We start from the raw sequence: 27293 nt of genomic DNA on the forward strand, positions 1-27293 counted from the left end.
ACCCAGTCACCACAGTGATCACTGGGATGCACACCTGAAATGGAACCAGAGAGTAGTATAACTTCATTGAAAACTGAATTATCATTGGAGCCACAGCCCACAGAAGGTGGGCTGGAACTTCCAGACTGAATCTAACCAGGTTTCACCTGTTAAAACCAAAATATAAACATTTTTTTGCTAAGACTTAGACAAGATCCAGAGTCTCATATGTAATATTCAAGTTGTCCAGGACACAATCCAAAATTACTGAGCATACAAAGAAACATAAAATTTTCAATTTTTCTCAGAAAAGAGAATCAACAGACACCAATGATGAGATTTCACAGATGCTGGAATTATCGAAGACTTTAAAGCAGCTGTTATAAAAATGCTCAAATGAGTAATTACAAACATCTTTGAGACTATTGTTAAAATGGAAAATCTTCACAAGGAAGTAGAAGATATACATGGAAATTTTAGAACTGAGAAATACAAAAACTATACTAAGAAATTCAGTAGATGGGACTCATTAGCAGAATGGAAATGACAGAGAAAGAGTGAGTGAACCAGAATTGATAAATAGAAATTATCCATTGTAAGCCACAGAGAAAAAGCAATGAATAGAGCCTCTGGGACATGTGGAACAACAACAACAAAAGATTGAACATTTGTTGCATCAAAATCCCAGAAGTCGAGCGTGATGCTGGAAAAATATTTGAAGAAATAATGATTGAAAAGTCCCCAAGTTTGGTGAAAGCGATAAACTTACAGATTCAAGAAGCTGAACAAATCCCAAACAGGATAAACGGAAAGAAATACACACCCAAATACATCATAAACAAAGTACTGAAGTCCTAAGGCAAAGAAGATACCTTGAGAATAGCTGGAGAAAAAGGACTCATCTATAGGTGAATCATGATTTAATACGGCAGGTTTCTCAGCAGAAACCATCGAGGCCATAGGAAGCGATAAAGTATTTTGAAAGTATGAAAGAAAAGAACTGTCAACCTGGAATTCTAAATCCAGTGAAAATATCCCTCAGGAAGGAAGGTGAAATAAAGATGCTCTCCAATGAAGGAAAACTAAGGGAGTTCATAGCAGCAAATCTGCTATAGAAGAACTGAAGTTCTTTAGAAAGAAGGGTAATGCTCTGGTTCCACCCCAACAGCTGAACTCATGGCCTCACTGCATCATTGCTACCCTGCTGAGCCTAACTTACCCAGCAGGTGTATGTTACTCATTTTTCAAGTTACAAATGACTCACGCTATCATTTTTCAATTTACAAAATAAATGCAGAGACTTCAATATACAAAGTGACCTTCAGAGGCAAATGATGTTTCTGAAAACTGTGAGTAGAATAATGGACTTGCACACTCAGGGGAGGCAATACACCCACCTGCCTGGAGCAACTGGTGACTTTGATGATAACTGGTATCCAGGTCCCACAGAGAACTGTTCAGACCCAATGAGAACAAAATGGTACCAGTGCGGCCCGGGCTCACACACTGAAGACAGAAGGTATCAGAACATTCTAGACACTGGGCCTGAACCTGGGGATGAGCACAGCAGCTGGAATACTCTTATCTCCAGTAGTAGAGGTGGCATCTTCAGGGAGTTTCAGGGCTGGAGGGCAAAATGGTAGATGCTGTGGGTGGCTACACAAGTGATTGTTAAAGTCATCTGAGGAGAGCTGGGAGTATTTTCTTGGTAAAGGTGATGGAAGAACTAATTTCATGGCTTTTCTTCTGACTCTGTGTTTCTTTGTAGACTGGCACAACCTGGAAAATATGAGCTAAGTTATTGTAAAGATGATCTACAAAGTGTACAGAAGTTTGGAGAAGAGGAAGAAAAATATCTGTGATTCTATGACCCTCACATGATTATTTTCATTTTCACATAATCTTATTAAAAGGAAAATAAACTTAATGGGATCAGAGGACCTTTTCATTTTGCACAGATCATAGTCATTTTCCATGTTCCTACACCATCCTGATACTCATTAAATAGCTACTTAGTGGTCCACTAGCTGGATATACATTCATTTCTTTAGCAACTCCCTCACTGTGGAGCATTTAGATCGTTTCCACTTCTTTGATATTCTGAGTAAATGCAACAAAAACCATAAACATTCTTCTTTTTCCTTCTTTGAAATTGCTCTATTCTTTCTGGATTTTAACTTACAGCAAAAGAAATAGGGCTGGGTGTGTGTGTGTGTGTGTGTGTGTGTGTGTGTGTGTGTGTGTATGTGTGTTTGGGAGTCAGATTTAGTTTATTATTTTATTTTTAGAGAGGAGGAAGGAGAAAGAGAGAGAGTCTTAAGCAAGCTCCATGCCCAAGACAGAGCCAGATGTGAGGCTTGATCTCATAATCCTGAGACCATGACCTCCCGAAACTGAGAGTCCAGCACTTAACTAACTGAGCCACCCAGTACCCCTGGGGTGGGGTATATTTTAAAAGTATACTCTCCATGTCAATCTCCATGGATGTTATGCATGTTGTCAGCCATGTTTGTGTACATCATCTGTTTTTCAGTTTCTCATCTTTATGCCCATCTTGGAAAGACATGGTAGTGTCAACTGAGCCTGCTTTACTTCTCTGATTTTTAAAATAAGTGTTTGGATGAAGTTGCTTCTAAAACCAATATATAACCTGACTAGAAGAAAACCAGAGATATTTTCCCCTTATTGATTAATGAATTAGACAAATATTTATTGAGTATCTACCATGTACCTGACATTGTGGTAGATACTGAGAATTAAGAAATAAACAGACAAAAATCTCTACCCTAGCAGATCTGATGTCCTCGTGGGTAAAACAGAACCAATAAACAAATTAAGTAATGCAATTCCAAGTGATGATAAGCACAAGAAGTTCTCTTGCAAGAAGGAAGGAAAAGGATAGAGACCAATGGAGGAGCTTTTTAAGAGAATGGTCAGGGCAGTCTCTGAACAGATGATGTTGGAGTTGAATGAGCTGAGAGATCTAGTCCATGCTTTTTGGAAAAAGAATGAGCCAAGCATAGGAATAGCCAGTCGGTGCAAAGGCCCTAGGGTAGGAGTGAGTCTAGTGTTTCCAAGAAATAGCAAGGAAGGCAACGAGACTGGAGTATAATGAGTGAGTGAGGGGTTCCTGTTAAGAGATGAGGTCAGAGAGGTGGGACTGATAATGAGGATGTCTAGGGGAAGGTCTGTCCAGCAAGGGCATTGTGTTTGGTGGAGAATCTGGGGCAGGCACTCCCTCATCTAGGGCCCCTGATCCTGGTGCTCTGGGAGGACACAGAGCAAGAGAAAGACACAAACAGATCATTTTAATATATCCTTTCAGACTCCAGAGCCCAGGGGAAATTAGTGGGACAATTTTTTTCTCTTTTTTTGCTTGACCTCTGTTTTATTTATTTTCAGGACTCACAATAATTTGAAGATGCTGAAAAAGGAAATACTCAAGGTACTTGGATCTAACCAAGTAGTCAAGATTCTTTCCTTTGGCTCTTCAACCTGAGACAAGAAAGGATGATGTTTTTGTGTTGTTGTTGTTGTTAAAAGAATGAATGTATAATATCATTCTCCCATCTTCCCTTTCCTTTTATCTGTGATTGGCTGAACAAGAGAACAAAGATGCCATTTGGTCTCTGTAGGTTGAGGTACACCGTGTAAAGATTTCCTCACTTTATAGGAGAGATATGTTACAGGCAGATTTTGGCAAAGCAAATCTTGGGAAAGTGAATTCTGTTCACTGTGGCTGCTGGTCTTGTTGAGGCTTGAGTGGTCATTGGTCAGAGCAGGCCGGTTGGATCTCTTAAACCAGAGGGCCAGAGGTGTGAGCAAATGCAAGAACCAGCAAGGAAGCAAGGAACTAATTCCAGAGAGGGCTATAGGTTCTGCCACTAATTCAGTGTGTGATCTTCAGTAAGTTTATTACCTAAAAAATCGGAGTTGGAGTAGAGGAGAGTGTGTGTTGGGCTAGAATGATAGTCATTGGCCTTTTCCACTTGTAAATTCCAATGGATTGACAAAAAGGAACCCTTAGAGCAGCCTTAATTAGCAGAACTGAGAGTGCGAGCAGCAGGAGGCCATGGTCTGGGGTGGAGGTTTGAAAGCAGAAGGGATTCAAGAGGAGCAGCTGGCAATGGAGGGGGATGGTGAGGGGCTCCTGAGGGTAGAGAGGTGTGAGTGGGGAGGAGGCAGTGGGAGGGAAGGGAGCACCATGGCTTTCCAATGTGTGTGCATTCTCCAGGCTTCCGTGAAGCAGGGCTTGAGGAACTGTGGGCTCTTCTGGGGGGACACTTACTCATCTTAGCTGCAGAAGCCCGATGTGATCCCCAAGGAAGGGCTGAGGGAGAGCTAGGTTATACAATCCTGGCTCCTAGGTCCCTGTGTCAGCAAGTGGCATAGAGACAAGAGCAGTACATGGCAGTAGAAGGAGACTGGCCTGAATCCAGTGGCGACTCTGAGAGGCATTGGGGCACAGATGTTTAGGCTCCCCACTCCGACCCAGTATACCCCACTGGGTGCCATCAAAGCCACCACAAACCCTAATTCAGTCTAATTCAGACTCACGGAGACACATTTCCAGATGAGTCTCCAAGCCCCTTCTCTGCCAGACTCGAAGTGTCTGCTCTAGATGACCTCATAAAAAGTTCAGAATTGACTGCTTCAACCCTGGCACAGCCATGTGTGAGCAGAGTGCAAGATAAGTCACTGAGCCTCTCTGAGCTCCAGCTTCCTCTTTGAAAAATGGGGTCACCTTGCTTGCAGGATTGGGACAGCATCCTGAACTGGTGCTCACGAGTTGCCTTGTGCAGAGTCCTGCACCCCTGAGGAGGCCAGAAAATGTTCTTTTCCTTCCCCTTTCCTGCATTAGGAAAAACTGTGAGACTTTGAAATGAGCAAAGGGGACTAGTGGGTGTCCTCTCAGTGGGACTCCAGGTATTGATCGGATGCTGTTGAGGTCTGTGTTTCCGACTGGGCTACTTTGTAAGCCACAGAAAACTGGCAGTCCTGCAAATACTTCTTGTCTATAGAAATGTAAGCGAATATTGTCCCCCCAAAATACAACTTATTTCTGCCCTGGATAACAGATTATTCTGCACGTTCCATTTTATTGGCCTAACTATACAACCCAGTTTTGTGTCCATCAGCAAATTCATTTCAGTACTATTTTTTAAAGATTTTATGTATTTATCCATGAGAGACACAGATAGAGGCAGAAACATTGGCAGAGGGAGAAGTAGGCTCCCTGGGGGAGCTTGATTTGGGACTTGATTCCAGGACCCTGGGATTACAACCTGAGCCGAAGGTAGACACTCAACCAGTGAGCCAACCAGGTGCCCCATCATTTCAGCATTCTTTACTGCCTCTATGTGTCTGTCCTTTAGATTCTCCTTTGAAATGATAGGACATCTTACTGGTCCTTTATTAATGAGTAAAATAACATCTTTGATATATGTTCATTTATATTTGTATGATTCCCGTCTTTATTTCTGAAAATGATACTTTACCATCTACTTCTCCGATGACTTATAAATTATTAATTCAGATCAGACCTCTCTCACCCAGTCCCCACTGCTGACTTAATATTAAATTCTTTCACCAGCCTCCTCCCCAACACACACACACACACACACACACACACACACACACACACTCACACACTGGTCATCATCTATACCCAAGAACCCCTACCTACCTGGAAAAAAAAGGTTTTTTTGTTTTGTTTTGTTTTGTTTTGTTTTTTGTGAGATGTGTGTGTTCTGCACTAAAAACATATGCATCTGAGTATTTGGTCAGGGCTTGGACCCCTGAGATACAAAGCAGAGACCATATTGTAGGGATTGAATGAGGAAATGACCTCACAAAGGAACAATATAATGTGTTGTCTATTCAGATTCTAAGTTTTGCACTGAATGCTAACTTCAAGTTAAAGAATTGCAAAGTCCTCAGAGAAAGAGGACTGGTGTCATTTTTCTACCACCAAGGGAGATGGCACTATGTGCCTGCAGGGTAGCCCTGGACTGAGAACGAACCATCTGGGACCAGTTATAGATTCGCCAGCATTCTTTTCAATGTCTTTTCCTTTGGGGCTGCATGCCCTGCTGTATCAAGCCACATGGGGCCTTTGCTGTATAGGAACCTGAGGTTCCTGGAAGCCTTGGCTAAGAGGCATAGAAAGACTGTACTGTGGGTAGCTGGTGTCAGATTATCTCTGGGTGTCCCCTTGAAATAATTTCTTTTATGGACGCCTACAGAGAGCCAATGGAGGGACTGGCCCAAGAAAGGAGAGTTTCTGCTTCAGGTAGCTACTAGAATCACCCAATATGCTATGAAATATGTCTCTGAAATATGGTTAGACCCAGGGGATTGTAATCACAGGCTCCTCCCTAGACCACTGTCACCCCAAGTATGGTCCAGGACCCACCACACTAGTTTCATCTGGGAGCTTGCTCAGGCCCAAGGCCAGACTTGTTGAATCAGAATGTGCGAGTTATAAGATTCCCTGGTGATTCACATGTACTCCAGAGTCTGGAAGGGCTGGGGTGATGGAGGTCATGCTACTGGGAGCAATCAAGTCTGTGAATCTCATTAGCTGGGGAACTGTGGGCCAGTCACTTTTACCTCTTGGGACCTGTTTCCTCATCTGTAAAAGGACAATAACCTCTGTGCCACAGAGCCATGGAGAGATCCAAGGGATGTGAAAGCACTGACTAGCATTTGCCCCATAATTTGTTTAAAGGCCAAGAGAATCCCAAAGAAGTCCTGGTGAGGGATGGGGTTACTACATCCTACAGGGATGGGCAGGTGGGAGGCTCCAACCCAAGCTGCATCTCTGGTCTTTACCCAGACAAGTGAGTGCTCACTACAAGCAGGGCATGTTTTCTTTTTTTTTTTTTTTTTTGGCATGTTTTCTTTTTGCATTGAAGCCCAGCAGGGGCCCCACGTCCAGGGTGGCCAGAGCTGGGCCATGGAACTGACCCAGAAGGTCCTTTTACTGGCCATTTTGCCTGGCAGTAGAGAAGTTAGCCTCATGTCCAACCCTCATCTCTCGAGCCCTCTCTGGGACCATCTATGCCAGGGGTTTGTCCTTGGGTATTATCTATCAGGCTTTCCTCCTTGAAGGTCCTGTGGATTATATGGAACCCTTTGCGCTCGATAGACACAGGGGACTAGGGAGCAGAATGAAATTATTTTAATAGCATAGCAACACTTTAGGACCACGCATCACAGACGAGGAAAATGTTTTGCCTTCCATTTGTACAATTCTGGTGAGGTGTGAGGTTGCACTGGACAATCTTACAGACATTTTTCACATTGAAAACTTAATAAATAGATACTGAAAATGTCAAACTTCAGAGACAATGAGTTATGAGTGTGATTGTTTTCTTTTTCTGCCTCTTCTGAGCCAGGCGGTTGCTTCCTGGTGTGCCGACAAAGGCAGGGGCCCTTAGGAGGGGTACTCATACTCCTCAGCACTACGCCGGCCAAAATCCATCCAGCCCATGTAGTCCCGGTCGCTTATCCTGTGACTGGGGTCCAGGTTCTGCAGGTTCTTAATGACGGACATTCGGCCAGAAGGAGCTACAAGGGGCAGGGGCAAAGGAAGCAGGGCCATTACATCTAAGAGAATCACTATTTCAATCTGTAAAGGAGAACAATGGGAAAAGCCAGACAATACGTAGTATACTCCTCCTTAAAGGTATCAAAGAGCTGTCCAACAGTGGGATGGATTGCTAGACCAAAATCTAAGAGAAGGACCCAAGTCTGTGTCACTAGGGAGAGTAGTATTTACTAGCCATGGGTATGGCTTCCAATCTATAAGGATTTAAGTGAATCCACAGATTGTGGCCTTCCACAGCTTAGATATGCCTTAGTTTTCCTACTCCTCGGGGTGTTTCCACCTTGGTAGCTGGCCCTCAGTAGATGCCAAGCAAGAGTTTCCTCGGTACTTACCCATTTCTGGAATTTGCCCCTTGATATCCCGAGCATACCTGACTATTGTTAAGGTGACGCAGTTACAATATTTTTTTTTTTTTAGTTACAATATTTTGATGTTAGAATGGTTTAAAAAAATAGAGTCAAGTCCCACTGCTAGACAAATACTGTGTACAAATTAATTTGAAAGCTACCTTCTTTTTCAAAATGATAATGAGAATAAGATACACTGTCAGATTAAAATCTTACGTCAGTGGCACTCAAAGAAGAGTGGGCAGAGAGGTAATAAGGAGGTTAATTCATCCCTTTTGACCAAAATGCAATAACTGAATGAGAAATGGACCTTCAGGAGTTAAGTCGTCAGGAACAGGATGATTCTCACGTGTAATTCACATTGAGCAAACAGGGACATGAAGAAGCAGTTTCTTTGGAGACATATGACACAGTCCTAGCCCACAGATCACAGACAGTGACCTTCTGGATGTGAAATCAGTATAATGCCTTCTTTTGTGCAAGCTAAGAGGCAAGAAATGTCCCTCAGGGACCTCAAAGGAGGAAATCCCAGGGGACTTTAAAAGCAGAGTGATGGAGGACTGCTCCATGGTTCCTATAGTATGAGGGCCCCTGTGACCCCACTGCTGGGGATCGAACTCTCCTGTATGAGACTGCCCTTGCCAGCTCCTGCCCACAGGCTGCAAGGAGTCAGACTATGACTTATTTATTGATAAATGACCTTGCAGGAGCAGTTTCTCTGTCTTATTGGATAACCAAGTGAAGCTAGCTAAATTAAAAACCAGAAACAATTATACAGAGTAATGTCCCCACCCATTCTTCTCCTGACATCCCCACCTCAATCCCTTCCCAGCCTTGGGATCAAAAGTCAATCCAGACATTCCTGCCTCTTTGCAGATATCTCCAGCTATGCAAAAGGAAAACAGACCTGGCTGTTTCATTGTTCCAACATTTTTCAGGTGAAATACTAGTCTTTGCATTCAAAAAAAAAACCTTGCATACCCAGGTATTTGTACCTAGTTACAGAAATGTGGCCCATTCTTCTGCCTGGTGATGATGAATGCCGCCATGAAGGGCTGGGCATAGCCCCAAGTTCCAGTTAATGAAGGCAAAGCGGCAGCTTCGAGGTGCATAAGCAGCCTAGGTTGTTGGGCTGGGGCGGAGGAGGGAGGTGGTGCAGGAATCACATTCAGCCCTGGTAGCTGTGCCGGTTTCACACCTCAATCTCTCCATTCCAGGGACAGTTCTGTGCTCACGGTGTTTGCATTTACCTGGGTCCTCACTTCGCTTCTCCAGTGTGACACAAAGTAGGAACTACACCTGGTTTACAGAATTGAATTGAAGGGCCTGCCTCCTTTAAACTTTAAAACCCCCCAAATGGGCAGTACAGCTGGGAAGATGACTGGCTTCCAGACCCGCTGGGGAGGGCAGGGCTTGAACAGAGTGTCAGGTGTGCAAAGGTTATACATTCTCCCAGAGCCTAATGGAACTTACTAACCAGGGCTTCAGCGAGGAGTAACAGTACAGATGTTACAGATGTAGCATTAGAGCTTTGTTGGGCATGGGGCAGGTGTATGCTAGATGTCCCCTGCCCCCAATAGAATTGCTTCTCAATCACTGAAGGCTCTGCAGACAATTAATTTCTAACAATAAACTCTTGAGCACTCCTCGAAGAGTACATTATCGTGTTTAGACTCTGTAAGCGTAAGTACTGTAGTTGAGTACATATCCAGTATGGTCTCAAAATGTGTAAAATATTCAAGGATATGTATAAATATTTCTTCCTGGTTCATATTTGTCAAATAAGCGAGTAGGATTATTTTCTGCCTCGTGCCGTTGTGGGTGTTGGCAGCTAAAGTCCCGAGGGGCTGCCATTCCCGCATGGGCTTGTGTGGTACAGCATTCTAAAGGCAAAGGGAGAAAGTGGCTGAGCAGAGATGCTAGGGACAAACTTCCAGCTAAGATTTGTAGTATAAAGCCACTGCCCAGTGTCGGTTCTGGGGAAGTAGTTTGGCAACTGGCTTGTTTCTCAGACCTGTTTCTCGTGGCTCTTTCCTGACGGTGGGGAGGGGGTTCCAGATGACAGCTCAGTGAAAAACCTATGATATTTCGGGCTGGTCTGGCTGAAGTTCAACTGACATCCAAGGACAGATATTAAATTACTTTGAGACAGATAATCAATAGGAATTCAAGAAGTTTTCAGACTTTCTCTGTCATCTGACTAATATTTCCAACATCTCTTAATTTAATTTTAGTTAGAAAGCAAAACAGAAGATGGTAGCTGGGACAATTTCCCAAAGAGCAGACAAAATATAACAAATCATCTTTTTTTTTTTTTTTCCTTCTGAATTCCCCTGGTTGAAAAAGTTTTGATCTTACCTTCATATGAAACCATCAGAGACTCTGGAAAGCCAAGCTCATCATTTTTTCCTTGTCTAGTCAAGGAAAGCCTCCCTGGCACACGGGAGGGTCAGAAAGCCTCATGGGAAAGGGGTCCACCCTCTACCCTTCCCAACAGCATTTTCTGTGGTTTATTGGCTGGCTGCATAGGTCTAGTCTAGCACACCACCCCACAGCCATCCATGTCACAGTGGATCAAGTTGGTTGAAAAAAAAAAAAAAAAACTGTTTCAGTCCCAATCATGATTCCTAAGGAGCCTACAGACGAATGAGCCTCCCTCTGAATCACACAGAATGCTAGAAGGGACCTAGGGAACTCTAGCTTCCTCTGTGCTTTACAGATGAGACAGGCCCAGGAAAGGGACAGGGCTGTCAGTATGTCACCCTACTAGTGAGCCACCAAATCACCATAATCCTGCAGGCAGACTTTGATGCTGAGAAACCTGGCTTGCACAGTCCTGCTGCAATTGGGACCACCTCTCTGACAGCAAAATAAAAACAAACAGGTCTCTTGAGTAATCATTTTAAATCACTGCCAAGGAGAACTCAAAACTGCTACTGATTCTTTCCTCCTGTTACATTCTTTGGTGAAAACTGACACATCGTCACTGTTTTTTCAACTGTTGTTAGAACGCAAGAGCTTTCTCAGCATCAATGCCTTCCTGCTAGGGGGTTTCCAAGTGTCACACCTGGGTGGCTCCCGGTTCCTCTGCATTTCCAGTATTGGGTATTTGGTAGATCTGCAAAGTCTTTTAGAGTCAGTAATTTGCTTCATAATTACGTTTTAATATCTTCATAATACAGCGTTGAACTTAAGCAGCAACACAGGCCAACACTAGTTCAAGAAAGCTCTTTTAAAAAGGTTTTCCTTAATTAATTGAATCCACCGCATTCGCTCTCAGTTTTCTACAAAAGGAGACCGGAAAACCGTACTGTCCAGAGCAGTGCAATGGGGGGGGGGGGGGGGGGGGGGGGGCGAAAGTGAAAAAACCTTTCAGCTTAACGCACCGCCTGTTTCCTTCCCAGGGGCCACCCACCTCCATCAGCAGGACGCTGGGGAAGAGGGTCAGGATTGGGAGCCCCAGGCGGGGTCAGAGGAATAAGGACCCCACAGGCGAATGAGCATCGTACCTTTCCGGGCCTGCTGGATGTACCTGGCCAGCAGGGCGCCCAGGTGCGCGCGGGGCTCGCCGTCCACCTTCTGCACTGCCCTCAGCTGCCTCCGGGGCGCCTCGTCCTCCCGCTGCGCCCCCGGGCCCGCCGGGTCGGCCGGGACGGGCTGCGCCAGGGCGCCCGCCGCCAGCACCGCGAGCAGCACGCACAGGCACACGCCGCCGTTCATGGCTGCGGGACAGCAATGGGACAGGGGACGTGAACGACAAGGCGGGGGGCCTCGCGGGCTCCGGCGGAGGCGCGGGGGGCTCAGTGCAAGCGCGCGGGGCTCCGGCCGCGCCCGCCGGTGCAAGGCAGGGGCTCGCCAGGCAGGGGCTCGCCAGGCAGGGGCTCGCCAGGCGCCGCGGGGCACGCGGCGGCCACAGCCCGCTGTGTGCTTGGGACGAGCCCCACCGGTGCCCGGTACCGACGGGGCCCCGGCCTTCCGCCTGGGCTGGCAGAGAAATGTCTTCTGTTTTCCTTTAGTTTCAGAAAGTGTTGTTAGAGCGCCCGTCTTGTAACTGGAAAGGCAAGAGTTAAAGCTGCTGAGAGCCAAGAAGCTTTGGGGGGGGGGGGGGCGGGAATAAAGGGTGAAAAAGAGAGGAGCGCAGCTTAAAATGCAGGAGCGAGAAATTAAGGCGGTGTTCCTAAAGTGCCGTTAGGGTGCACGCGGCAGCCGGCAACAACTGCGCTGCAAAACCCAAAGGGCTGTTAAGAATCAGAAATAAGCGCTTGGTCTTCCGTGGTTGGCAAAGCGCCGCCGCCGCCGCCGCCGTCGAGGTCCACGAGCAGATAGGACACCCGCACTTTTCTCTCCCCAAAGCCTTGACATTTCCTGCAATATCTAGAAAGTGAATTTGAATCTTAAAGCCCCTTGGGAGTCTACTGAGGAGACTGCCGGGTGCACCGCGCCTCCGTGGAACACCCGGCAGAGCCCAGGCCGCGTGCTGGTCCTAGCCACTAGCAGCTAATCCCGGCGCGGCGCGGGCAGGGCGCGGGCAGGGCGCGGGCAGGGCGCGGGCAGGGCGCGGGCAGGGCGCGGGGGCCAAGCCGGCTCGGGACCCCCCAGCCGCTCTGCCCGCCCCGCCCCCTCTGCTGTTTCTGACTTCAAGAAAGGTCTTCCGAGCTGTCTGTCGGGAAGAAGATACAGAAAACAGGAAACAGGTGGAGGCGGCACAAGACTGCGGACCGCATTCTCGCACCACCTCGAGGGCCGGGAACCTACCTCGTGGGCTAGAAGCGCAGACGCGGCGGTCGGCGGTCGGTGGTCGGCGCGGCCCGGGAGCGGCGGGGGAGCCCAGCCAGGTGCAGGTGGGCCCGCGGCCGCCCCTTAAATAGGCGCTCCCGGCGCCGCCGGCCGGTGACGCAGCCCCGCGGCTGCACGCGCGCGCTCAGGGGCGGCCGCTGGGGCGACGAGGGGCGGCGGCTCCGGGAGCGGGGGGCGGCGGCCAGCGGAGACCCGCCCCGCCCCGGGGTGCAGCCCGCCTCCCCGGCCGAGGGCCTTCCCGTCCCGGTTCCGTCCCGCGCCCTCGCCCTTTCCTGTGCCCGGGTGGGACTCCCAGGTGTCGGGACCCCCCCCCGGGATGGAGGAGCTGCCCAGTTAGGTCGGCCCTGGGGACCGGAGGGGCCCCGGGGGGCCAGGGCCGGGCTGGGGAACTGGGCCGGGCTGGGTGTCTGCAAAGTGTAACTCGGAGCTGGGGCTGGGGGGTGGGGGGCGAGGGGGGTTGCGCCCCGCTTGGAGCAGCTCAGGCAGCTCTGGGCTTGTTGTGGTTTGTTGTTTGTTCGGATCACTGAGTGGGCTTCCTGGGGGAGGGAGGGGTCCTCACTTTCTTCTCGGCCGCGTGAGAAGCCCTGGAGGTTCCCCAGGATTCCGAGGGCAGGTGTTCCCGGGTCGGTGAAAGGGCTTCGGCCTGGGCGGGCCGGTGGGGTAGCTGTAGAGCGAGGGGGACACCTCGGGACTTCGCTCGGGGCTTGGGAAAGGGCCGCTTGCCTCCGGGTCGCCGACCAGTGGCGCCAGGGTGCCCCGAAGAGCCCTGCGCCGCGGCCCATCCCCTCTCCCCCGCCGCCGAGCTCTCACACCCCGCGGGACCCCCGCCCGGCACGGCTCGCGGCTCCGACGGGGCTTCGCCCGGTCACTGACCGCCCGCGGGCCCCCCGCGTCCTCCCCGGGGCCGTCGCGCCCCTGGCTGCCGTCTGGGTTGGCGCTCAAGTCCCCCGCAGCTGGGCGAAAGGCACTGCCGACCCCATTTCACAGATGGCAAACCGAGGCTCGAAGAGCTGCGCCCAGCCGGGACTGCCCTGGCCGAGTCCTCCCGGGGGCGCCTGGGTGGCTCAGTGGTGAGCGGCTGCTTCGGCTCAGACTGATCCGCGGGCGGGGGATCGAGTCCCGCATCGGGGTCCCCGCAGGGAGCCTGCTTCTCCCTTGGCCTGTGTCTCTGCCTCTCTCTGTGTGTCTCTCATGAATAAACAAATAAGATCTTAAAAAAAAAAAAAAAAAAAAAAAGAAAAGAAAAGAAGAAGAATCTTCCCAGCCCGAGACCTCGGGGTCACATCTGTCCCTTGTCCAGCCCCGGAGCCCTTCATTCCTCTCCTCCTTTCCCTCAAGAAGGACTTGGAAGTGCCTTTTTCAAAACTGGCACCTGTACTCAGCTGTAGGGGTCCCTATATGGGCAGGACTGTGAGGACTCTTGCATGGGGGCATGGAGGTTAGGGTGGGGGTGGCTGGGAGAGCTTGGTGGGGAGACACTTCTGGTTGCATCCCCTTTTCTAAACTCTAGAGGCTGCTGTATTTCTGCAACCTACAGGCAACATTTTTGAAACAGCAGCAGATAAGATGTTTTCCAGTGGTTTTTCCACAAGGCTGCTAAGGGGTGTGTAGTTCAGTTGCAGGAACTAGTTTTATTTGTGACTGTGGCCAAGGCATTTCTGGGAACATAAACTTGCTACAAAACAGAATCACCTAAAAGGCTTGTTCAGATATCCTGAGTCTCTGATTCTGAGGTGGGGCCCAAGAATCTCCCATTCTAACAAGTTCCTCAATGATGCGCCTGCGGGTGAGCCCCTGAACGCACTTTAAGAACCACTGCTATAGAATTTCCCTGTGGTAAGCCAGTGACTTAATACCCTTCCTTCCATCCACTTAATTAATAATTAATATTTATTGAACAGTTGCTTTGTGCCAAGCATTGGGGATGCAGCATGAACAATGATGACAATATGATGGGGGGGCAGAAAAAACAAGTAAACAGACAACCCCCTAGTGATTCTGATGTATTTGGGGGACTATCGGGGTGCAGGAGGTGGGAGATGATCCCAGAGAAGTATTTTTGGGGGTTTTTAAAAAATATTTATTTATTTATTTATTTGAGGGGGGCCACAAGTGAGTGCTTTAGAGTGGGGGGGAGGGGCAGAGGAAGAAGGAGAGAGAGAAATCCTCAAGCGGGCTCCATGCTCAGCAGGGGGCTCCATCCCAGGACCCTAAGATCAAGACCTGAGCCAAAATCAAGATACAGTCGCTCAACTGACAGAGCCACCCAGGTGTCCCCCAGAGAAATGTTTTGTTGAGGGGGAGCAGAGGAAGGAGACTCTGACTTTAGAAAGATGAGTCTGGTTGTAATGTGAGAAGCATTCCAAGTGGGGAGAAGCTGTAAGTCTGGATCTATTAGGAGGGCCAGATGGGATAAAGATAGATTTATATTTTGGTTTACAATGGATTATGAAGCCTATTAGTTATTATGAAACATATCAAACATTATCAAAGCAATGTGTTCATTAGAGGTAATTCAAAAAATCAGTAAAAGTAGAGTAAAGAAGAAAAATTCCATTATCCCGGGACAGCCACTGTTAACCTCTTGATGTCAGAGAAGCTTGTAGAGGCAATGAAACTAGGTGACTGAGGCTGACACTGGGGCTCTGTGTTGTGAGACAAGTGGGTAGGTGGAGTGTTACCCAAGACCAGGAGTTCAGGTGTGAGGGCCGGGTATGGGGTTGAGGTAGGTAATCTAACATAAGATTGAACTCATTGCTTGTGTGTGGATGTCCCAGTAACAGGTTGAGAATGAGCCCTAAGCTCAAGACATAGAGGCACTGGAAGTGTGGACCAGAGTCTTTGGGTGGAGGGTGACTGCCAGCCTAGCGGGTGCCTAGGAGGGCAGGTGAATAAGTGGACACCTCTAGGCACATTGAGAGCAAGACGGTGAGTGGAGAAGAGGGAGCTGAGACACCAGAGTAAGGTGGTCAAGACACCAGAGTAAAAATGCCTTAAGAAGAAGCCAAAAATGACAAGGATTATCAGAAGCTGGAAGAAGGGCTTATGCAGTGGACCTTTATAACTTGCTATAAAGTTGTAGCCACTTCACCTCTAGGAATTGAATTCTGAGCAGGGATATATTATAGAAGATTCTCTGGGAAAATAAAAAGGTAAAAGGGGTCTGAACTCCATGACCATACTAATAAGTCTTCCTTCTTAATGGGTCAGAGGGTACTAATAACTCTGACCACTTCTAAAGCAAGATGTGCCTGGGCCCCCCCACTTTTCCAGTTAATGCATGTGTTTATCTGCATTAAGGAGAATCCATTTATTCACTAAAGATACTTGCTTAATGCCCCTTAAGGTAGATGCTTTTGGTGACTTCACTACAGCTAATGTCCCACCTCTGGCTCTGGCTGTTGGGGGAGCGGGAGGAGCCTGATGCAGGGTTCAATCCCAGGACCCTGAGATCATGACCTGAGCCAAAGGCAGATGCTTAACTGACTGAGCCACCCAGGTACCCCTAGCTGGATTTGGACTGGGTAGTTTTGAGCATTCAGACAGTGTTCCCATCTCAAGCTTTTAAAGCACCCCTTTGCAGTTCTCTGCCTCAAAACTCAAACCCAGAAGAGGTTTAGTCTGAAAGTACATGGGTCTTAACATCCCAGAGGACAACCCTCAATCAGTGGGGGATAGGAGCCCATTTCCTGTCCTCTGTGTGGACCATTCCCAGAAGCTTCTGGAATCTTCTTAAAGACCCTTTGCCTCTAACAGTAGCCTCCCTTTAGCTGAATTTTCTTTTTTAAAGATTTTGTTTACTTATTATTTATTTAAGAGACACACAGAGAGAGAGCACGAGGTGGGGGGCAGGAGGAGCAGAGGAAGAGGGAGAGGGAGAAGCAGACACCCCACTGAGCAGGGAGCCTGATGCGTGGCTCAACCAGGACCCTGGGATCATGACCTGAGCCGAAGACAGATGCTTAACCTACTGACCCACCCAGGTGCCCACAGTTGACTTTTCCTCCTCCCCTGCCTTACTCCTCTCATTTCCTTACTTCTTGTATCTGGGGTCATCTCTCAAATAAACCACTTGTCCCCAAAGTTTTCTCTAATTTCAAGATAATCCTACTTAAAAAAATCAACTGTCCATTAGGCACTGTTGGGATACAACAGGGAACAATACAGACCCTCTGTTTGTGGTGCTTCCATTCTAGTGGAGGAGATAGATAATAAACAAGAAAAATACTTGTATATGCAATAGGTCATCAATGGGCACAAATGATTCTGAGAGAAGTAGATCAAGTAGAGGGTATGGGCAGAAGACTTGCAGGAACATATACAAACCCCTGCTTGACGTCCCTCTGTTCAGGCTCTTTGATACGTAGACCTCACTAGGTATGTTAAGGAGAAATGGTTTTGCTTTTCAGTACAAATGAACACAAAGGGGATTGTAATGAGAGTTTTCCTTGTTTGGAGGTTGTGGTTGTATTTTACCAAGTGTGAGATGGTAATTAAGTTTCACCCTAAGCCCATCCTCTTGTCTCAGGAAAAGGAAAAAAACAGATAGTGCCCTCTCTGTCTCCCACCTGCCAACGCCTCACCTCCTTACCACTGAGCGAGGCTCACCAGCTGAGGCCCCGAACTGCCCATGATGTGGAAGTTCCTTCATGCCATGCAGGGGGCTGAAAGCATGATGACCATATCCAGATGTGGCATTTGAAAGGGAGTAGTGGTGAGAGGGAATTGTTGCAATTAGGATTTTTAGTCCTGGGAGGTATCTCAAAGACATATGTCCATTCTTCACTTGCAGAAGACTGAGTGGAATTTCCAGGGATGTACTAGAGCCTCCTAATTTATTATTCACAGAATTTAAACTTGTTACTAGTAATTCCTCTTTAAAGGAGGTCAGGAGATTGTTTGCTCTGATTCAAAATACATTGGTTTGAAGGCTTTTTTTTGGGGTCTTAAGTATTTTCCCCTGGTACATATAGTAGAAATGCCATTAATTGTTCTGGAAACTTTCAAAGGCCCCCAGAGCCAGTGTTTCTGCTATCACCCAGAATGATCTGATTGAAAAGCAAGAAGTAGCTGTGGTCATTGGGAACAGTGCTTCCTTTCCTTAATGATGAGCTCCATTAGAATGTCTTGTCTTAGTTTCAGTGCTCACAAAAGTAGGGCTGAGACAGGCACCTGGGAGCAGGAAATTTATTTGGCAGTGATCTTAAGGAAGCAGGGTGAGGGGACAGGGGAGAGGGAGGACAATCAAGTACACGTTGATGAGTGGGTTCCTGCTGTGGGGGCAGTCCCACTGGGGTCTCTGTGAGATACCTCATGGAACATGCCTCAAAACCAGCCCACCTGAGGCTGAGAGGAGAGCCTGGGGGATTTACCCACCGGCTCTGGTGCCCCATTGGTTGAGGGCTGCTCCAGGGATGACGGCTTCCTCTTCACTTCTAAATCGGCCTCCCTGCTCCTACAGGGCCAGAGAAAGTTCTCAGGTAGAGAAGAGAGAAGATGATGGCTGAGGTAGGAATAGCTACCAGGGAGCCAAAGGGACTAGCTGGGCTGCTATAACAAAATACCATAGACTGGGTGGCTTAAACAAAACACATTAATTTCTCATAGCCTGGAGGCTGAGAGGACCCAGGTCAGGGAGCCATCATGGTCAGGGGCCTGGTGAGAGGTTTTTTTCTGGGTTCTCTTCCTGTCGTATCCTCGCATGATAGAGAGACAGAACAAACTCTATGATTTTGTTCTTTGTTAGGGCACCAATTCCAGCATGAGGACCTCGCCCTCACGATTACATCTAAACCTAATTTCCTTCAAAGGTCCAATCTCCTAATATCATCACAGTGGGGATTAGGGCATCCATATGAATTTTGGGAGGACATAAACATTTAGCCCATAGCAGACTGCAACATGCCTGCGTGGAAAAGAGGAAAAATCCTCTTTCACTGGCATTTCTGTAAGGTTACTGAAATCCTTTAAGTCTGGGGAATCCCCTAAACCTGGGACCTCTCATTCAAGGGTCACAAACCCAAACACCAACAGGTGAGCAAAACAGGCTACGGGTCAGAAGAGCAACAGCAACATCACAATGATAAATGTCAAAAGACTCTTGTGAGTGGTAGTTAATCCTCCTGGGGAACTCTCCAGGCAAGTGTAGAACTCACACTTCAGGGTTATCTTATCCAAGTGGGTGAGGGAGCTGGAGTATTTATACAACAACTCCAGCCAGTCACTGGTTGAGGGTGGTTCCCAGAAGGGGTGCATTAATTCCCTAGTGCTCGTGGCCCACTGGGTATATGGGCCAGAGGGGTTTCCAGCTCCCGTGGGAAGGCCTTACGGGGACAGCTACTGATGCTGGTTTTGGAAGCTGAGCCTGCACACACTATGCAGGTCGGGCCAGAGGGGTGATAGGTGGGGCAGTGACACTGCAGATTTACTCTTCTAATGCTTTGCTGACACTCAGTATTAGAGCTTACCATACTTTACCTTAATTTCCTACAACAGTCCTTGGTCCATAGTGGTTGCTCAATAAATCTATTGACTGACCTCTTCATCTATATGAATATCTCATTTGCCAGAGGACAGGACTGTGACTTCTGTGCTGGATGCATGAGAAGTGATCAATAAACATTTACTGAGTAAACAACTCTTAGTTCAATGGACTGGATATACAAGCTGTCTATTGGTGAATGACAAGCTATTGGCTGACCCTGGGCTTGGTCACTGACTCCCAAATTGTCACAGGAATTGTTTTCAGTACCATTTCTTTTTGCCAGGGATATAAGAGCTGCCAGAAACAGGAGATCACCTCATGAATGGATAATAGGAATGGGGAGAGGTGAGCTCCCAGCCATTAGTCTCCATGCAGAACAAGCCTTTGCTTTTCAAACTAATACTGAAAAGCCAAGAGGAATGGTAGTTGCTGGGGAAACTGGCTGCCTATGTCCTCAGACCTGTCCCTTGGCTCACTTTCCTTTGTAGAGGTTTAGAAGAAGCTTCTATGGCCATACTCAGGAAAAGGTAATGAACAGACTCAAGTTCTTTGACCAGTAGTCTGGAGTCTTTGTAATCCTGCCAATTCAGCTTTCCTCTAAAGCTGGGGCTCCGCGTGACAGAGGACAAGGATGTATCCCTCTAGTGGTCTCAACACCCATCAGAGACACGGCCCACCTTAATAGCCCACCTGGTGCCCAGTGAAGGCCATTTCCCCTCCTTTGAGTTAATTCTTAGGGCCACAGCCTTTCCAGGATGACCTTATTAGGGAAAGCTCTTAGTTTTTAAAAATGAACTAAAATAGTTTGAATATGTATTAAAGGCACATAATTCACAAATGAAAAGGTAGAAAAAAGTATATAATAAAAATGAAGTCTTCCCCTCACCTCATATTTCCATTCAGTTTCTCTTCCTCAGGGACAGAGTTCCTCTAGTTTTTAGTAAATTCTTCCAGAGTCTATGCACATACAAGTACATCAAATAAGTGTCTCTCTGCCTCTGTCTCTCCCTCTCTCTGTCACACACACACAATGTCCCGATAGAAGCACGTATTACATAATGTTCTCTACTTCACCTTTTTTTACTTAAAATATATATTGAAGTCACTCTGTATTGTTGGAATAATTCTACCTCAAAATCTATAGAATATCCCTTTTATATGGCTGTGCCATAATTTGTCTAGCTAGTTCCCTATTGATAAAAATGTAAATAGTTTCCAGTATTTTCTAATTATAACAGAAGCTTCTTGAATATACATCAATCTGCACATGTACAAAATTACTGATGGCATGAATTTATAGAATTACAGAATTAAGGGATATGTACATTTAACATTTTGATAAGTATTACCAAGTTCCCCCCACCCATAGCAATTGTTTCCAACTGTCAAGGACAGCATATTTATCTCTTCTTGCTGATGAATTCTTCAGCTCCAGCTACTTGGCCAGCTCCTCAGCCATGCCCACGGCATGAGAGCATTAGCTCTGAATGTAGAGAGCTGACCTCACTGAATGACTGGGATTTAAACTTTGAGCGATGGTCCTATTTGAATTCCAATGTGTGTAGGAGGCAAAAGTAGGAGGCACAACCAGTGTGGCTGGTTCTGCCCTCTAGGTGAGTTTTGGAAATGTATGGGGACTTTTTTTTGGGTCAGTACAATAGTAGGGAGCACAATGCCTACTGGCATTGGGGAGAGGGAATCAGGATGCTGGGTGCCTGGCAACCCCCTGGAGAGACAAGCACATGTTGAATGATACACTGGACATTCAAGTAGGTGAATAAAGCCTGTCTATAATGATGCAAGCCTAGGAGCCACCTGGGTTGAGCATCTGTCTTTGGCTCAGGTCATGATTCAGAGGTCCTGGGATCCATCCCCTCATCGGGCTCCCTGCTCAGGGGAGAATCTGCTTCTCCCTCTCCCTCCCTCTGCTTGTCCTCTCACTCACTCACTCACTCATTCTCTCATAAATAAATAAATAAATAAATAAATAAATAAATAAATAAATAAATTTAAAAAATTATGCAAGCCTAGGAGATTGCTTCATGCAACATAAAAAAATATTTTTTTTTGACTGAACTTTCCAAGAATGTGAGAACTGTTAAGTCAGGGGAAGATTGCCTCTTGTTTTGTTTGGGATTTTTAATAGGAGATGGCCACATTTTGAAAAATCATGTCACCAGTCCCAAGGGTACTTGTGGTGTTTGAGCTCCCTATACATACCTACACTGGCCCACAAATCTGTTTTCCATAGACAAATTCCTATATTGTTTAACCTTTATTTCAAATAGAAATGCAAAGAAAAATGTTTGTAATATTCAGTTGCAAATTGTGTTACTTGTATTAAGGCCAAACTGACTCACTCTAAATAGGTGTGAACATCTGACAATTTCCAGTCTTCTAATTAACTGTGTCTGATCATTTACATATTAAGATACATATCATTTTATTCTAAATTACTTTGATATTATGGAAGGCACTTTCTATCTACAATATGTTATATTTGTGACAGTATTTTGATTTTAAAAATATTATGTGTATAGGTGTGTTGTAAGAGTTATAAATGACATTTCAGGCTCTTTCTCTCTCTCTCTCTATCAAATAAATAAATAAGTACATCTTTTATTTTATTTTTTTTTTAATTTTTTTTAAATTTTTATTTATTTATGATAGTCACAGAGAGATAGAGAGAGAGAGGCAGAGACACAGGCAGAGGGAGAAGCAGGCTCCATGCACCGGGAGCCCGACGTGGGATTCGATCCCGGGTCTCCAGGATCGCGCCCTGGGCCAAAGGCAGGCGCTAAACCGCTGCGCCACCCAGGGATCCCTATAAGTACATCTTTTAAAAAGGGGTCCCCTGGGTGGCTCAGTCAGTTATGCATCTGCTTTCAGCTCAGGTCATGATACCAGGGTCCTGGGATGGAGCCCATGTCCTGCTCCTCAGGGAGCCTACTTCTCCCTCTCCTGCTGCTGCTCCTCCTGCTTGTGCTCTCTCCTTCTCTGTCAAATAAATAAATAAATAAATCTTTTTTTTAAAATGGTATTTCAGGACAGCAAAGAGAGCATGTGAAGTATTTGTTGTCCAAAGTGGGTGTTGAGTCAGATGGGGTTGGGATTTAGGCCTTAAGAGCATGGATGTTTAAAGCCTGCTCTACCTGTTTTTTGTTATCTTAATTCAATTAGGAGAAAGAGGGCAAAATTTGGGAGAGGGATTAAGGCAGGGGTCCCAGAAAGATGGGGTGCAGAGTGTAAGTGTGTGGAGGCCAAGAGGTCAGGCTGTGGTGCAGAGAGAGGGTAAGCACACATTTCCTCTCCTCACCATGCTGAGCAATGGGTTTGCCTGCAATATCCAGCCTGCACGCACTTCTTGTGGACAAGCCTGAGATCTGAGGGTGGACAAGGAGGTTGGGGATTCCATTACTGAAATGGGCAGAGATCTGGGGTTTTAGGAAAGCAAGTTAGGCTATTTTGCATAAGGATAATGTTGAGCAATGTCCAAAGGACATATTGGTGGACAGGTAGCCCAAAGGAAAAAGAGGATATCATTTCATGTTAAAAAGCAGTGAACTTTGGGGATTTGTACCATAAATGTAAAAGTTCTATTTAGATTTTTATTCCTTAAGGAATAGCACAAACCTGCAGCATAGGCAACAAAATGTTAAAAATTGGCAGCCCAGAAATGAGGGATCTGCGCATATATTTTCCTAGCACCCATGATGATGAGTGAAAGAGAGTTTGTTTACCAGCTTCTGTGACTTCCCTGGAGATGGCTGGCAACAGACGGGCCTCCAGCTGAACGGGGAGCTTTGGGGTGCTGGGCCCAGGGGCTGCCGAGGACTTGCAAAGGAGTGAGAATATGATCTTATCTGCCAGATTGTGTTTCTTATGTAAGTTTCTGGAGCTGGGAGTTGAAAGGAAAAAGAGATTTAGTCTTTGAGCAAGAATGTTGGTTTGCGGAGTGCCTGTGTGGCTCAGTCAGTTGAGTGGCCAGCTCTTGATCTTGGCTCAGGTCATGATCTTGGGGTCCTGGGATCGAACCCCATGTCAAGCCCCACACTCAGCATGGAGTCTGCTTCATATTCTCTCTCCCTTTCCCACTGCCCCTCCTGCTCATGCTCTCTCTTTCTCTCAAATAAATGAGTACATCTTTAAAAAAAATGAATATTGGTTTATATTTTGGGTCCCTGTCTTAATTTGGGACCCACCCCAAAAAAACAGACCCTAAGGCAAAGAATGATGCAGGTGGTGTGTTTGGGAGGACATCCCAGATTGCTGAATTGAGAGGGTTAGAAAATGAGTCTGAGAAGAGAGAAAAGTCAAGTAAGTGTGGGTTAATGAAGGTTACTGGTGAGAGAGACTGGGGCTCAGTCTGGCTGGGTCCCTTCTGAGTGGCTGTATAGGAAACACCTCATAATTGCCCCACTGGAGCACTAATCTAGGTCTCATGTGTCCTATTGTTTGAGGGCTCAGTGATGGGTTGGAGGCAGGGAGGACCTAACACAGGCTGAGAATAGAGATGCAGGTACTGGATGTAGACAGCCACCAGCCTATATGAAAACCTGTCCCAGGCAGCTGCTTATGGGTTCAAGTGGGCGGAGGGGATGTGTATGAAGTATCAACAGTGTCTCCTGCAGCCCCTAAGTACAAACCTGAGGAAAGACCTCATTACATTCATGCACTGTTAAAACACACAAGTCTTCCTATTTTGTTCCTATTCTTTGGGAATGTATGCACCATTGGGTATAAATATTTTGCTGGGAGAAATGTTCATGAAACATGTCCTCCTTCTCATGCTGAGTACCATTCTTTTTCTTCTCCGACCCTGGAAATTTCATAACTCTTGGGTCTTCCATCCATGGTTTGTGTAACTCAGAGCAAACCACTTTGGGTTTGTAACCCTGTGTTTGCACAACTGTCAAACGAGTCGCATAGGAATCATGTCCTAGAGCATTGCAAGCTTTTAATGGGATAAACCTTAGTGGAGTGAAGTGAGGGTTTGGGGACAAGAAAACTTGCATTTTCAGCTTTTTTGCACATTCAGCTCTTTTTGGAGGAGGAGGTCTCAGGTCAAGATACTGAGGAGGAGATACTCATGGGAGGATGGAGTAGAGATGAGAGGTGTTTTGGGATTGTGTTGCTTACACAGATCTGTGCCAAGCCTCCTAAATTTTATCACTCACTCCCCTTTCTGAGAACAGTGGCTCCATTGAAGTCAAATTGGAGGGAGAACCATGCTAAAAGTTTAAGTCTGCTAAAATTGTCAAGTTTTATGGGGGGCAGTTTCTGGGCTCCTCATGGATGACCCTTGTATAACAAGATGCTAATTTTAAAGAGAAATCTCGGATGCAGAGAGCGGGAGTGATAGCGCAGCTCTTTCTTGGCAACCCTAATTGCGGCAAGAGTTGCCAGGCTGCTAAAGGCATTCGCTTGTGCTATACACACAGCTGGGAAAATCAGAAGTGAGGAGCTGGTTTGTCACCAGCCAAAGCCCTGGAACTCACAAAGCAATCTGCTTTCTTTGGGAAGATACATATGGAGTCTAAAGGATTCGTCTAGAGAAATGCTGCTGGTTTTATAATATGGCTGTATTTCTTTTTCTTCCACCCATAGCTGTTTGCTCTCTTTCTTAATTTATTTTATTTTATGATTTTATTTTTCTTTAAAAGAGACCATGCAATAGGCACTGTAATTATAAAGTACTTACCTTCATAGGGCAGGCCCTCACATATTGACATCAATGCTTCATCAGATGCCATGGATGCCTTGTGGGTGGGTCTGACTTCCAGCTCCCAACCTTTGTGACCCTTTGCTCCACAGTTCTCTCTGGTGGTGAGAGAAGCCTGTTCTGCCTGTAGAAGTGCGCTTCAAGTGCTGAATATTCCTTATGTTTACCCCATAATGGGCAATAAACTCCCTGTGGACCATGTGGCTAAGAGACCAGCACAGGCCTGGTAGCTAAGGGAGTACACTGGGCCTCGAAGAGTTTACTTTTTCCTGGGGCTAGGGGCTGACATATGGATGTGAATACTAGGGTTTATCTGAGTGGGTTGCAGAAGCTTCTTTTTGCACTATTTGGCAAAGCATTTGCTGGATATACAGTGGCCTCCCCAGGATCAGGACTCTTATCCATTTTTAAGACCATCAAACCATATGAGAAACCCCAAGTGTACATTTCCTTAAGTCAGAATCACTTATTTTGGACTAGTCATTCTCAGTGAAGGGTCCATTAATTGATTCCATACTTCAGAATCATGAAGGGTGCTTATTAAAGAGGCAGAGTTTGAGCCTCATCTTACGCTTACTGTATCAGAGCCTCTGACGATAAGGCCAAAGGAAGATGTTTTTTGACAAGCTCCTGAAATGTCTTGGCTGGACTCCCCAGAAGCCGACTTGAGTGATGCATCTGGTAGGAGAGTGGGAGAAGCAGGACAGGAATAGGGGAAGCTAAGACAAGGTGTATCCCAGACAGAGCCCCATAGAACATAGCCTCCACTGGATCTGGTAGGGGAGCTCTGGTATTTAAGTTACATCTTAGTGATGTTGCTACTTGAGGCAAGGGGCTGAGCTTTTGTTCTGCACCTGTCACTCATTGGCTAAGGGCAGCCAAGCTCACTGGCACTTCTGGTTCTCTGGAGGTGCAGATAAAGAGACTCCAGTAGCCTGAGCACAGCTGTCTAGATAGAGTTATGAGTGGAAGCTATTAGAAGCTGGGGCAGGGGAGCACAGCAGCCACAAATGGGATCCAAGGGCATCTGGGTAGAACAAAGACAGAGTCCATTCCAGCAGGTGATTCTTACACAAAATCAAGATACAGGACTAGAGTGAATTCCATGGAGTGGAGACAGTAGGAGTGGAACTGGGGAGAAGGTAGGTGCAGGAGTGTGGCTCCGTTGTACAGTTCCAGGTGTCCTTTTGAGATCTCCCCACTACTGAGCTATGCAAATATGCCTTTTCATTCTTCCTGGTTGTCAACTGGATAATTTTTAGGGTATGCACGTGGGCATACACATGCCATTAGATAGCATGATTGAGTGAGTCCTTCAAAGCCTCTTTCTGCTGGAAGCAAACAAAGGAGGAGCCCCCGTGCTTACTGCCAAGTTCTTCCCCTGCCCAGAGATACTCCAAAGGACATTCCAATCCCAGGAAAGGCCCAATGTAATTATTTGAATGATAGGAGAAAGTTACTTTAGAGGCTGTCATTTGTAAGCAGCTGCCTGGTGTCAAGTACAAGGATAGTCCTGGGAAAACCAAGATTATTATTATTTCTTATAGGTGGAGGAGGAATTGTGTCCACATAAAATAAGTGAATTTTTGAAACCTTATAAAAGGGAAATAAGAGCGGATGGAAATTTAGGAAAGGGTGGGAGGGGATGCCAGGTGCTACTAGGCTTTGCTGTACATCTCCGGCCTTCTGCGTTTGTTTCCCCTAGAAGTCACTTCTCAGGAACACTCCTATGAAGGACTTGTCATTGAGATCAATGAAGCCTCTGTGTAGCCAGGATCTGACCACCACTGGGAATAAAAACATGCTCTTCCTTTCAGGGAGAGGTTACAGATGCTAGACCTTTGTCTAGGGCAGTGACCAAAATGTCTACTGGTTTGTTGTCCAACCCAGGCTTCAGCAATGGAGACTATGATGTTGGACTATTTGCATGTCTGTCCAGGCTTAGAGGATCTGAGTTTTTTGGGCCAAATCAAAGGTGACTTTCCCCCCATCTCAATTCCCATAGTTTAGGTCTTCATTGATTCTTCCCTAGGCTGTTATCCTAGCCTCTAGATCCAAACCTACCTTCCTCCCTCCCTCCCTCCCTCCCTTCCTTCCTTCCTTCCTCCCTCCCTCCCTCCCTCCCTTCCTTCCTTCCTTCTTTCATTCCCTTCTTCCCTTCTTCCCTCTGCCCTTCCAATATCTATTGCTGTGCAACAAACCACTGCAAAACTGGGCTATTCAGAAGCTCTTTCTGGTAGTGACTTCCACATTTCCCTTCCTTCACAGTTTCCTTGCCTCGCCAACATCTGTCTTCTCTGGACCTGAGATCTAGGGTCAAGCCAGAGTAAGGGCAACTAGGGAAGACTGTTT

General features: G+C 46.7%; 2 protein-coding genes across 2 annotated transcripts; both read right to left on the bottom strand.

The window, feature by feature from the left end:
* Positions 1 to 7147: 7147 nt before the first annotated feature.
* Positions 7148 to 12832, bottom strand: CCK (cholecystokinin). Its single transcript, XM_072726571.1, has 3 exons — positions 12694 to 12832; positions 11448 to 11660; positions 7148 to 7551 (listed from the first exon to the last, which is right to left on the bottom strand). The coding sequence occupies exons 2-3, from the start codon at positions 11656 to 11658 to the stop codon at positions 7418 to 7420; spliced, it is 345 nt and encodes a 114-aa protein (XP_072582672.1). The 5' UTR covers positions 11659 to 11660; positions 12694 to 12832; the 3' UTR covers positions 7148 to 7417.
* LOC140594377 (uncharacterized) lies at positions 12702 to 24972 on the bottom strand. Its single transcript, XM_072725347.1, has 3 exons — positions 24921 to 24972; positions 13609 to 13923; positions 12702 to 13399 (listed from the first exon to the last, which is right to left on the bottom strand). Exons 1-3 carry the CDS (start codon positions 24970 to 24972, stop codon positions 12702 to 12704), a joined length of 1065 nt encoding a protein of 354 aa, XP_072581448.1.
* Between the last annotated feature and the right edge of the window lie 2321 nt (positions 24973 to 27293).

Source organism: Vulpes vulpes, chromosome 11 (genome assembly GCF_048418805.1).
Source record: "Vulpes vulpes isolate BD-2025 chromosome 11, VulVul3, whole genome shotgun sequence".
NCBI classification, from domain to species: Eukaryota; Metazoa; Chordata; class Mammalia; order Carnivora; family Canidae; genus Vulpes; species Vulpes vulpes.

Bases quoted from the DNA above. Each gene is read 5' to 3' on its own strand.
- CCK (XM_072726571.1), bottom strand. From the start codon at position 11,658: ATGAACGGCGGCGTGTGCCTGTGCGTGCTGCTCGCGGTGCTGGCGGCG. The intron at 7,552-11,447 runs GTACGATGCTCA...TGCCCCTTGTAG, and splicing joins CATCCAGCAGGCCCGGAAAG to CTCCTTCTGGCCGAATGTCC.
- LOC140594377 (XM_072725347.1), bottom strand. From the start codon at position 24,972: ATGGCATCTGATGAAGCATTGATGTCAATATGTGAGGGCCTGCCCTAT. The intron at 13,924-24,920 runs GTAAGTACTTTA...TTTATTCATGAG, and splicing joins TGAGGGCCTGCCCTATGAAG to AGACACACAGAGAGAGGCAG. The intron at 13,400-13,608 runs GTCAGTGACCGG...CTCGCTCTACAG, and splicing joins ACGCGGGGGGCCCGCGGGCG to CTACCCCACCGGCCCGCCCA.